Consider the following 12,271-nt stretch of genomic DNA (forward strand, 5'->3'; position numbering starts at 1 on the left):
TGCATTCCATGCTTTGCATTGTGCTTGCTGATGTAAGGCTTGGACGCAGCTGTTCGGTGTCAGAACTGGACAGAAATCAGACTCTCTCAGATTATGAAGAGAGGTTTGAATAAAGGGCTTAGACACGAAGGGGTAGTCAAAAACAGTCTGGTTAGAAGATGGATGAATGTATAATCATGATATGGCAAGTTTGATCCCCTGTATTTAAAATAAAGGGGGCACTAAAATGTAAATGAAGCATAGTTTTTATTTTTTTTCATTAAAGGTTGTACAAAACAAAAAAAAACAATATATCTTATAATAAAACATTATTATAAACCAAAAACGTTGGGATGCTTTGTGAAATGTAAATAAAAAACAAAATGCAATGATATTCAAATCATATATTTAATTGAAAATAGTACAAAGACAAAATATTAAATCTTGAAACTGAGAAATGTTATTGTTTTTTGAAAAATATTTGCCCATTTTGAATTTGATGCCAGCAACAGGTTCCAAAAAATGTTGGGACGGGGGCAACAAAAGGCTGGTAAAGTTGAGTAATGCTAAAAAAAAAAAAGACATGGTGGTTGATTGACAGCAAGTCAGTAACATGATTGGGTATAAAAAGAACGTCTCAGAGAGGCTGAGTCTGTCAGAAGTAAAGATGAGGAGGGGTTCAACACTGTGAAAGACTGCACGATGAAATAGTGCAACAACTCAAGAGTAAAGTTTCTCAACATAAAATAGCAAAGAACTTTTGCTTTTCATCATCTATGGTACATAATAACAAAAGATTCAGAGAGAAGTCTGTAGAGACAAGAGTTAAAACCAATATTTACAGCATCCCATTTCTTGAAATGGGGTTGTAAAAAATGTACTTACTAATTTATTGTTTTTTTTTCTTGGGTGTGTATTACATAGGTTACAATGAAAAATGCTGCAGTCTTAAGGTCTGATTTCATCAAAGAAAACAAAAAGTCAGTAGTTATAAAACTGGCCTACAGATAAATGGGAAGATTTATAATAAATAGCTCTTAAAAACTGGTTGTTAATATATTTTTTACTTAACATGTGTAACCATTTTAATGTCTTATTAATACATGGCTGTACTTTAAATAACTTTCTCATGACATGGTCAAGAATTTGGACATGGTCTCCTGAATACCGCCCCATGTCAAGGGTATTAATAGATGCCCTGCCCCCTCCACCTCCTGCCTGCCATTCCTCCCTTTTGCTGCAATAGCAGCCTCTACTCTTCTGGGAAGGCTTTAGACTAGATGTTATAACATTGCTGTGAGAATTTGATTATACAAAGGAATTGGATGGAGCTCCATCACTCCACAAAACGCTGTTCCTGTGCTGGGGGGCTTTACTGGCGACCTTAAACACATGCAGCTGCTCCAGAACATAACGTCCTCTTGGCACTGCTTTCCTAAGGAGATTAAGCAACGTGTGTACGCAACTGAACACCTGTGTCAGCAATGAGTGCAGCTTGAAATGACCCAATTCACTAATGACAAGGGGTGTCTGGACACTTCTGGATATACAGTGTATTATGGTGCAATTCTTTTCAAAGTAAGTATTGTATGATTGACTTTATAAAGCTAGCCCATCCTTCATATCTCAGGTGTACACTAAACAGCTATCAGGGTCAAAATGACCTCTTAATTCCCATATTATTTATCACTGTACTTCATATATGTCATCAAAAGTTTTATGTAAATTGCTGTCGATTTAGTTCACAGCAACCAAGAGGGATGATGTATGCTGTTTTTATTTCAAGAGGAACCACCACACCATCTTATTTATTGATAAGAATATTGATAAAAACACTGCATGCCAAACAAAATGCAACTACAAAGGCTTTATTAGGATCCACAGTAGGTAGCTCCAGCCACGCAAGCTGATTGGTTGGGAAGTGTTCCAAACGTGCTGTTATTTCACCATAACATTGTGCTTTTATCACAAACACCATCATTCCACTGAGACGCTGTTGCAAAGTAACGACTTTGACAGCTGTAGGAGATGCTCAAGCCATTTGAATGTTTTTACTTCTTACTCGGCCACAAACAGAAAATGGATATTTTTAAGATCACATCTGACTGACAACCGATTTGGTCCGACTCTGAAGATGAGACTACACTAAATTCCCAAACTGTCAGTTCGTCAGTTTAGGAATTTAGTGTAAGGAGCTGGAGAACAAACTGCTGGCTGTGCAGTGAGTGAATAGAATTTGTTACTCTGATGCAGCAACAAGCTGCTTGTTAAGGAACTATAATTTGGTGGAAGGAACTGCAAACATTAAATGCCACGTTCACGACCCAGTTTATTAATTTCTCACTTTATTTATTTAACAGTTGTATAAAAGCAATAGAACACACGAGGAGTGTTATCGTGAATAGCCGTGATCGTATTTCAAGATATAATACACCCCCTTTGTGTTCTATTGCTTAAATATACATACATACATACATATAATAATCGCTGCTGTCAGAACAAAACCCTGTACCTCCATTTTTGTCATTTTTTCAGATAATTTGTAAATGCCTGTTGGCCTTTACATTGCATGTAAATTTCATGAATGGACCAATAGAAATGGCCCAAAAAGGCTTGGAAAATGTCTGGTTCCACTGACTTCCATTAAAAATAAAGTAGAACTTTTCTTTCTCCTGTTAAGTTACCATTTTGGAGAAGTGAGGTTTCCTTCTGACAACGGTGATATGAATCATGAAAAGTCTTCAGGACAGTGATGTAAAATGAAATAAAATGCTCCATTGTACAGACACCTGCCACATCTGAATTGTTTACTGTGGTGCTGATAGGAACCAGACATCCACAACCAGTGGTTGGTTTAGTGGGTAACACCTCTGCCTTCTGTGCTGGTGACTGGGGTTCAATCCCCTGCCAGGGCACATGCATCTTACACGATACCAATAAGAGTCCTTGGGCAAGACTCCTAACACTACCTTCGCCTACCTACGTATGCCGAAACTGTCCCCAAAGAAAACAAAAACTTGCGGACTACCGAGTGTGTCAGACATAAGCAGGGCACAAAATAAGTGAGATTTTCCATGTCCTCTGATATCAAATCCAGCACTAGTCCTGGTTCAGTCATCAGGGTGTTTTGTTAATTCCTGAAGCTTCAGGAACCAATAAAGAAATATTCTACAAACAGTGAAACAATAGAACAGAAAAGACGGACCTAACCTATTTTAACGTTTATTTTTTTTTAGATTATAACATATTTCATAGACACATTCACAGCACCATCCACACTCCTATCCAAACTCCCAAGGACACCGTAGTGTTGCCCCATGGTGCTTCTCAGTCTCGTGCTTTTTACTGGCAGACAGGGAGACGGGTAGACAGCATCACCTGGAGTTCTGGTGAAGTCCATGGGTTCTGTTTGACAGTCACAAACATGCACACTGCTGTCACATCAGGCAGCTAACAAGTGTTCTCTGTCCACTGTCCTGAAGCCAAGTTGGGCTCAGAGCGGACAAAGAATTCAGCGTATAGTCATCGGCGACCTCACTTCCCAATCCTCTGAACGACCCAGTCTTGTTGGCATAGCGGGCATCGGTTGTTCTGCTTCACCCACAGAGACATGCAGCAGTTATGGAAAGAATGGTTGCACTCTCCCCATACGACTGAAAAAACAGGAAGACATTATTGCCCTACACATACAACACAGTACAAGTTACAGACCACCTTTATTTATTTAATCTCCAGTCAAAATGGCCATTAAGTACAAGATATTCACTTTCCAAGGAAATTAGACATAACATAGCCTACTTGCATAGCGCCGCCATCCAATGAAAAACACGTAACTCTATTTTTTGTGATTTTACTTTTCTGCATTTTTTTGAGCTTAGCTGTCCTGTACAATGGGTGCGTCTCAATACAAGGACTGCGTCCTTCGGAGGCTGCATTTGAAGGCTGACTGCGAATAGACTGTCCCATTTCGAAGGCTCCTTCATATGTGGCAAAGAAATGTGTACTTCTTTTCAAGTATTGGGTTTAAACTGAGACAAATAGCTAATGACACAAAAGGTAAAAAACAAACAAACAAAAAAACAAAAACATAGTCTCACTAGCCGGCGGTGAAGCATCTCCAGCTCTAATAAATGAAAAAATAAACAACTAAAATCCAAATTTCTGGATCCATCTTTAAAGAACTTGACAGGAGCAGCGTTTCATGATGCAGCGGTGAGGGGGGGGAACAGCGGTGCTGTAATGCCAACAGAAAATCCGCCACAGAGCAGACCGTCTCATTTCGGTTCAGCCCTCGCGGGTCTAAGCAGCCTTCGAAGGACGCGGTCTACAGAGGCGTGTCCTTCGAAGGCTGCTTAGACCCGCGAGGGCTGATCCAGGCCCTGAACTGGGACACACTGATTGTGTGAAAATTTCATGATGATTGGACCAATAGATAAGCTCCAACATTACTTAAAATAAAATCTCTTTCCATTAACTTGCAGTGACAGTGAAGTTATATACACATCACGCAAGTCCTGAAAGAGCACCAAAAACATCACCATCAGATAAACAGCACTTGAAACTTTCATCTTTGAGAGGAGAAAATAAAGCTCCACTCTTGATTCAGATCTGAAAACATCTACAGGTGTTTCTGTCCATCCTTCTATTCTGAGACAACTCAAGTCAAGACAGCACATTAGTCTGACTTTGAAAGAACATACAGTTGTCAAAAGGCCATTACGGAGAACATTTGCATATTAAACAAAGAACAAATTATGCTGGTGTTTATAAACTGACCAACCCAGGGCTCAGACTTGTGAGGAGCAATGAATGCAACCAACTTCTAAGATTGAACTTTCGAAGTTTGTAAAAAAGCTGTGCAGACTTCAAGCTTTTTAACTCCTTGGAACCACAGTTGGTTCCAAAACGCACTTAGTCATATTCTTTACTTCATAACTTTCATTTTTTATAAGCTTCATTCAAAAGGTGGGGGTCACATGAGGCTGTAACTGTCTTCTTTCCAGTCAAATAGATGGTGATGTAAATTTTAACCCTCATAATAAAAGAAGCAGAACTCGCTTTTTTTTCTACTGAAAGTCGACCCATTTTTCCACAAATCTGGGCTATAAACTGCAAACAGATGACATCTCTTCAGTGTTCTGCTCTGTAAAAACTCTGTATTTATATATATAAAAAAAAAAAAAAGATTTTGGGCTTTTAGCAGTAAATTGTAAGCATATAGCAATGTGTATGATCATAAAACACATGTTCTGTTAATTTGAAGGGAACATTTAAAGAAAACCAAAAATTTTATTTTATTTTTTTTCATGCAGTTACTGAGTAATTTACCTTACAATTCGGGCATGTAACTTTAGACGGAAGAACCGAAATATACCCACAAGCCTAAGAAGTTAAGCTGAAAAAGTGAATCAAGTCTCCTGAAAGAATGGAAGCTGTAGTAAGGGTAAAGGGTGAAAGGATGGACTACACACAGAACAATGTGATATTTAGTGGTTGAGGCTTCGGTGTAAACATACAGGCCTAGTTTCTGTTCTTTTCCTGAATTTGAAAAATGAATATCTTAATAGCGGTTCCGCCTGAATATTAAATAATTGAAAGGTGATTTCTGGCTCTTGCACCGCACCTCTATACGCAAGTTAGCCGACAACAAATATGGAAAGAACATGTGCTCTGTCACTGAACGAAACAAATTAGTGTTGCTTACAGCTCATATAGTTCCAAGTCAGTGTAAACACACCAGCTGAATCATATGGACATCATCATGTTGGTCACAACCACACTGCAGCAGATAATCAGTCAATCTGTGGCTCACTGTAACTGTTCTGCTACAAGCCAGATTAACTGTGATACTTACCAACACAGTCCTCTTGCTTATTTTCCGCCTGACATCTCAGACATGCATCTGAAAGATAGAGAGAGTTAATGTAACTACACAAATAATAAGCCAGAGGTCATTGAGCCAAGCCAGCAATATGTAATCACATGAAATGGCTTTGAATGTGCTGCACAATGTCTCATACATTGTTTTATCATTGATGACAGAGAGGTACATTAAAAGGCGTCATGAAGGTAAAACAGTCTGCAAAGAACCCCCACTTGCTTGACTAATAAATAAAATGGTTACAGACACTGCTACCCCTGGATCCAATCACCACCTCTGTGAGGAAATGAGTCAGTACATTTCTCTACAATGCACCAATTTACCTCTGAAGGACACTGTTAACTTCTCACTGACTGAAACACATGGAAATTTAGACAAATCGGTGGAGTTCCCCTTCATTTGTTGGGAGTGACAAGGATGGACAAGGACGGACAAGATTAGAAATGAGCAGATCAGAGGGACAGTGAAGGTGGAGCAGTTTGGAGATAAAGCCAGAGAGGACAGGTTGAGATGGTTTGGAAATGTGTTGAGGAGGAATAGTGGATATATTGGTCAAAGAATGTTGGAGATGGAGCTGCCGGGCAGAAGGAGAAGAGGTAGACCTCAGAGAAGGTTTATGGATGTAGTGAAGGTGGACATGGAGATGGTTGGTGTGAAAGTAGAGGAGGCAATAGATAGGGCAAGATGGAGGCAGATGATCCGCTGTGGTGACCCCTAAAGGGAGCAGCCGAAAGAAGAAGGAGGAGGTGGAGTTCCCCTTCATACACAACACACATCTACTATATGCGCTTGTGTTACGTATACTCATTTGTTGTTTTCAGTTACTTCTGTGCAATCACAGGCAACGAAAGAGCCTGTTTTGAACTGGCGCAGACATGCTTTCAGAAAGGCAAACGGGCAAAATTATACACTTATAAAAGATGGTTCTTTAAGGGTTCTTTAGTAAAGGAAATAAGTCTATTTAGATCCACGATTTCTGTATAGGACAATTTAATGAAGAAATGTTTCTTCAGAGCTCAACATCATAAGAATAGTAGAACCTTTTTGTGACGACGTCAAGCTTGTTACAACCAGTGGTGGACAGTAATGAAGTAAATGTAATTCGTTATTGTACTAAAGTAGTTTTTTTGTGTGTCTGTACTTTACTGAAGTATTTCTATTGTGGGTGACTTTCACTCCACTACATTTCAAAGTCAGATATCTTAATTTTTACCCCACTACAGGTTTTTGAGAAACGTGTCATTCCTTTTGGTTTATGTGTGTATAAAAACAAGAGAAGCACGAACCAAGAACACCAATCAGGGCACAGCACGCACTTTGTTTTGACCTGTTGGACACACCGACCCAGTGCAGCAGCGTAAAATTTTGGGAGTGTCTATTAAACATAAACGATGAACTAACCTAACTTTGTGTAAATAGACCACATTATAGAAATATGTACACACAGGCAGTCGTGACTGACGTGTCTTTTCTCTGAATTTATACAAGCTTAAATTTAATAAAAAAAAAAATACATTCAATGACGACTTCTTCTTTCGGCTGCTCCCTTTAGGGGTCACCACAGCGGATCATCTGCCTCCATCTTGCCCGATCCACTGCCTCCTCTACTTTCACACCCACCATCTCCATGTCCACATTCACTACATCCATAAACCTTCTCTGAGGTCTACCTCTTCTCCTTCTACCCAGCAGCTCCATCTCCAACATTCTTTGCCCAATATATCCACTAAAAAAGACAATCTATTAAAAACACTGGCGTTACAACAGAGACACGAGTATTTTCACCCAAAATGGGTTGATGAAGCGAGTCTTGTTCCAAAAACGATAAGAGGACATCAGTCATACTTAATCTTTCAGTACTTTTACTTTTGATTCTTAAGTACATTTGAAGGCAAACACTTTAGTACTTTTACTCAAGTGGAGGTCTAAAAGGAGAAACGTCTACTTTCACTGGAGTGACATTTAACTCGAGTATCTCCACTTTAACTCAAGTAGCGCTACACGGTTTGTGTACTTCGTCAATCACTGGTAACAACAGAGGAACCCGTTCTGGTGCTAGGTTATACAGAACCGTTTTCAAAAAGGGTCTAACGTTAACTATATAGAACCATGTAGCTACAACACAGTCCCCATCAACATGAAGAACCGGTTCACCACGCGAAAACAATGCACTTACGCGTGAAGTGGTTCTATGTAGAACAACTGCCTTTACACAGAACCCCTGAACACCCACCTTCTTAGCTAGGTAACTAGAAACGGCTGCGCTAGCTCGGCTGCCTTAAGAGCAGCGCTAACAGGAGTTGAGCACTGTGGTCAGCTCTGCCAGCTATTTCGGTAAGACAGTACCTTCTTCGAAACACGGAGTCCTACCAGAAATAGCAACCAGCGCGTCTGCTATGCGAACAGCTACGCTAGCCAGCTAGACAGGAGCCAGCTGGGCGCTGCGGCCAGCGCTCCCGTCAGTGCGGAGGCTGCGTGGTTAGCGGGCTAACCAGCCGGATTAGGCGTGTTAGCTGGTTCCCGGGCGTAGCGACGCAGCTAACCGGCTAAAGAGCAGCGCCTACCCATTACTTGGACCCTGCAAATGGCACAGGTGTCACATTCGACGTCCCAGCTCCACATGGCCACAGCGTTCCACTTCTTCAGAGAAAACATCTTGTCTCCCCCTGACTTGGACCCCGACGAGCCGCCCTGCGTGTGAACCAAACCCGGCTCGTCTCCGTCATCCATCTCCGCCATGGCATAAAAGGGCATATACAAAATGGCCGACTTCTGGAGCGCGTCCACCCCCTCCTGAAACTGGACCCGGATCAGTCTGTCCGAATCAGACGGCACCGTTAACCGCTGCAAGAGAAGCGCCCGACTGATCGCAGGTCAGCGTCAAAAGGCGGCTTCCGCCTAAATCTCCGGCTGCGGAAAGAGACGAAAAGGCACAATCAAAAACACGGCATTTTTTTAGATCAGCAGATTCGTTGATTTTCTAAAAAGAGCAGTGGTTTAAAAATATACAGGTAACGACATTGCGTTCCATCGTAATGTCGTTAGCACAACGTTAACATAGCTAACGTTAAAAACAACCTATGTGATTTAATTAAATACATTTTATGGGCGTTTTATGGGCCCAAACGCCACTTTTGTTGGTGTCGCACATGTCAATGATGAGATATGCAAAAAGAGCTTATTCAACCACAATACCATATTATATATTACAGTGCACCATATTAAAATGAGATTTTTTATCAGTCATCATTTATTTTTTCCCCCCACACATACCGCAACACTCAACAAATGCCATAGTAAAATATCTCTCTCACTGTTTTGTTTTCTCTAAGCAGTAAACCGAACATGTATCAGGATTGTTAAATTGGCAGTGAAAAAGCAAAATGATCATTGCAAATAAATGTTGGGTCTCTCCTCAAAGAGACGAGAGTCTGGTCTTTTATGACTGGAAACAACTGACAAGATCGCCAAGATGGCTGTCGAGTGGACAGACCTTCCTATAAGGTCTTTGGATGTAAACAGTTTTTCAGAGTGATGTGAACTCATACATACATTGAGAAACCAATGACTGATAGGGGGACGCAATGTCTACGAAGCAAATATAAAGCCCATATATACATAGGCTAATCACATATAGCCATTTTATTTACTATCCGAAACCACCAGTGAATCCTCTGATTTTTTATGTGTTGATAAAAATGAACATGAACAAAAAATCTCATCACAGAAACAATATCCCAGGCATCAGGCAGTGTATTTGTACTTTGTAAGGGAGCTTAGCGTCATTAATTGCTCTTGATGTTGGGTTCCTATCAACACCACTGTGAACAAATTTGGGAAGTTATTCTGGAACAGAGCATTTCACATCAAACTGGTCTGAACGACTTTGTTTACATCTTAAAAAGTGAGTTATGCAGAATTCCTCTTGCATTTTGCTGTCTCAGCCTGACAACAATATATTAATACTTATGTGGATGTATAATTTTGCCTGTTTTTCAGATGCATGTTTTTAATACATGAGAGACCATGTCCTGCACTGAGTGAACAGGTCATGAATGATTGGCTTCAGCGTATCCTTCCGCCTGAGAAACCAGCAAAGGTCACAGTGACACAGACAGTTAATAAATTAAGTTGTTTGGACAGCCTTTTCCAGAAAACGGCGGTTCGGTAACACAACGACAAGTGCAGCCTTAATGGTTTATTCCTGTAACCACAAATGAGTTGAGACTGAATAACACAGAAGGGCCGTAGTTTACCTGAACTACACATAATGAGTCTGATGTAGGCAGTTGCCCTTTGAAAATGTAAACACTAAGTTCTGAATGAAATAGATTAGATAAATGCTTTAATAATCACTGATCAGCCAGAATATTAAAACCACTTGTTTCTACACTCACTGTCCATTTTATCAGCTCCACTACCTATACAGGAGCACTTTGTAGTTCTACAATTACAGACTGTAGACCATCTGTTTCTCTGCATAACCTGTTAGCCCCCTTTTACCCTGTTTTTAGTGGTTAGGACCCCCATGGAGGTCCTCACAGAGCAGGTACTATTTGGGTGGGGGATCATTCTCAGCACTGCAGTAACACTGACATGGTGGTGGTGTGTTAGGATGTGTTGCACTGGTCTGAGTGGATCAGACGCAGCAGTGCTGCTGGAGTTTCTAAACACCTGGACTGTCACTGCTGGACTGAGAATAGTCCACCAACCAAAAATATCCAGCCAATAGCACCCTGTGGGCAGCGTCCTGTGACCACTGATGAAGGACTAGAGAATGACCAACACAAACTGCGCAGCAGCAGATGAGCATTCATCTCGGATTTTACTTCTACAAGGTGGACTGACAAGGTAGAAGTGCCTAATACAGTGGACAATGAGCATTAGTACCATCAGCACTACTGTGTCCGATCTACTAGTACGAGCACAATACACATTAAAACTGCTGAGAATGATCCGTCACTCAAATAGTACCTTGTCTGTGAGGGTCCATGGGGGGTCATGACCACTTAAGAACAGGGTAAAAAGGGGCTAACAAAATATGCAGAGAAACAGATGGACTACAGTCTGCAATTGTAGAACTATAAAGTGCACCTATATAGTATGTGGAGCTGGTAATATGGACAGCAAGTGTAGGAACAAGGAGATGGTTTTAATATACACTACTCACAAAAAGTTAGGGATATTTGGCTTTTGGGTGAAATTTCAGGATGAACCTAAAATGCACTGTAACCTTTACAGGTGAACTTAATGTGACCTTCTCTAAACTTTTGAATGCACATGTCCAAATGTTCAATGTTTCGATACTTTTTGCACAACTTGCTGTTCTCTAACAAGCAGCTTAACGGCAAGAAGGTGGTGTTGGCGTGGTGGTGTTACAGTGTGGGCAGGTGTGTCTAGTCAATACAGAACTGCCCTACACTTTGTGAATGGTACAGTGACAAGCCCATACTACTTGAATAACATCATTAACCCAGTCACTCTGCCTCTGCATTAACAACACAGGTGTAATTTCATCTTCGTGGACGACAAAGCTCCAGCTCATCGAGGTCGCATCATTAGGGAACGGCTGCTGGAGACTGGGGTACTTCAAATGGAGTGGCCTGTACTTTCATGAGACATTGACATTTTTTGTTGGGGTATCCCCACCACTGTTGTTGGCTTTTGTTTCAATAAATTGTTTGAGATGAGGAAATCATCATTGCATGCTTCTACTTAAATGCCCTACTTTCATGATATAACATCACTGTAGCATGCACTTTTTACGTTTTCCATAAATATCACCCAAAAGCCAAATATCCCTAACTTTTTGCGAGTAGTGTATAAATGTTCTAAAACATTTATACCTAACAGGTTTGTGGCTCAGGGAGTGTTTATGAGAAGTGCTAATATTTATGAAGGACATTCTAAAACACTAGTTCAATATCTGCACTCGTGTTGTCCGATCCTCTCCTAGTAGTGGCTAGAGCAGGTAAGGTACACACAATGTGAATGAAAGGTACCCAGCCGATGTGCTCAGATTCAGACCAGTTGAAGGAGTCTGCTTATCCACTTGGGTCCATAACCTTAACCTTCACATCCTCCTGCTCCTGAGACGTCTCCAGCATGTAGTCAACCAACCAGTTGCCATCATATACACAAGCACTGTACTGCCCTACATGGACATCCTGCTATTGGGCTTGGGCTTGATCTGGTTACACTGTGAAACATGTGTCATCACCCACCACCCTGTTTCTCCTCACAGTGTTGTCATTTTGAGGCGCTGAGTGGTTTTTGTCCCTTGTGCCATGAATGGTCTTGGCTGCCTCATAAAATGGCTGCAGCTTCTTTTTGGATGCCTTTACTGTTTGCTTTTTAACACAGAAGGATTTGATGTTATTCACATTGTTATTTACATAGCCTCTGGGCTTT

The 12,271-nt window shown here is 40.9% G+C and overlaps 1 protein-coding gene across 1 annotated transcript; it reads right to left on the reverse strand.

The window, feature by feature from the left end:
* Positions 1-3,185: 3,185 nt before the first annotated feature.
* rnf7 (ring finger protein 7) lies at positions 3,186-8,659 on the reverse strand. Its single transcript, XM_017701966.2, has 3 exons — positions 8,425-8,659; positions 5,834-5,881; positions 3,186-3,632 (listed from the first exon to the last, which is right to left on the reverse strand). The coding sequence occupies exons 1-3, from the start codon at positions 8,612-8,614 to the stop codon at positions 3,514-3,516; spliced, it is 357 nt and encodes a 118-aa protein (XP_017557455.1). The 5' UTR covers positions 8,615-8,659; the 3' UTR covers positions 3,186-3,513.
* Between the last annotated feature and the right edge of the window lie 3,612 nt (positions 8,660-12,271).

Source organism: Pygocentrus nattereri, chromosome 7 (assembly GCF_015220715.1).
Source record: "Pygocentrus nattereri isolate fPygNat1 chromosome 7, fPygNat1.pri, whole genome shotgun sequence".
NCBI lineage: Eukaryota > Metazoa > Chordata > Actinopteri > Characiformes > Serrasalmidae > Pygocentrus > Pygocentrus nattereri.

Excerpts from the sequence above, each read along its gene's own strand:
- rnf7 (XM_017701966.2), bottom strand. The coding sequence starts at position 8,614 with ATGCCCTTTTATGCCATGGCGGAGATGGATGACGGAGACGAGCCGGGT. Across the intron at positions 5,882-8,424 it reads TTGCAGGGTCCAAGTAATGG|ATGCATGTCTGAGATGTCAG; the intron begins GTAGGCGCTGCT and ends TCTATCTTTCAG. Across the intron at positions 3,633-5,833 it reads TAAGCAAGAGGACTGTGTTG|TCGTATGGGGAGAGTGCAAC; the intron begins GTAAGTATCACA and ends CTGTTTTTTCAG.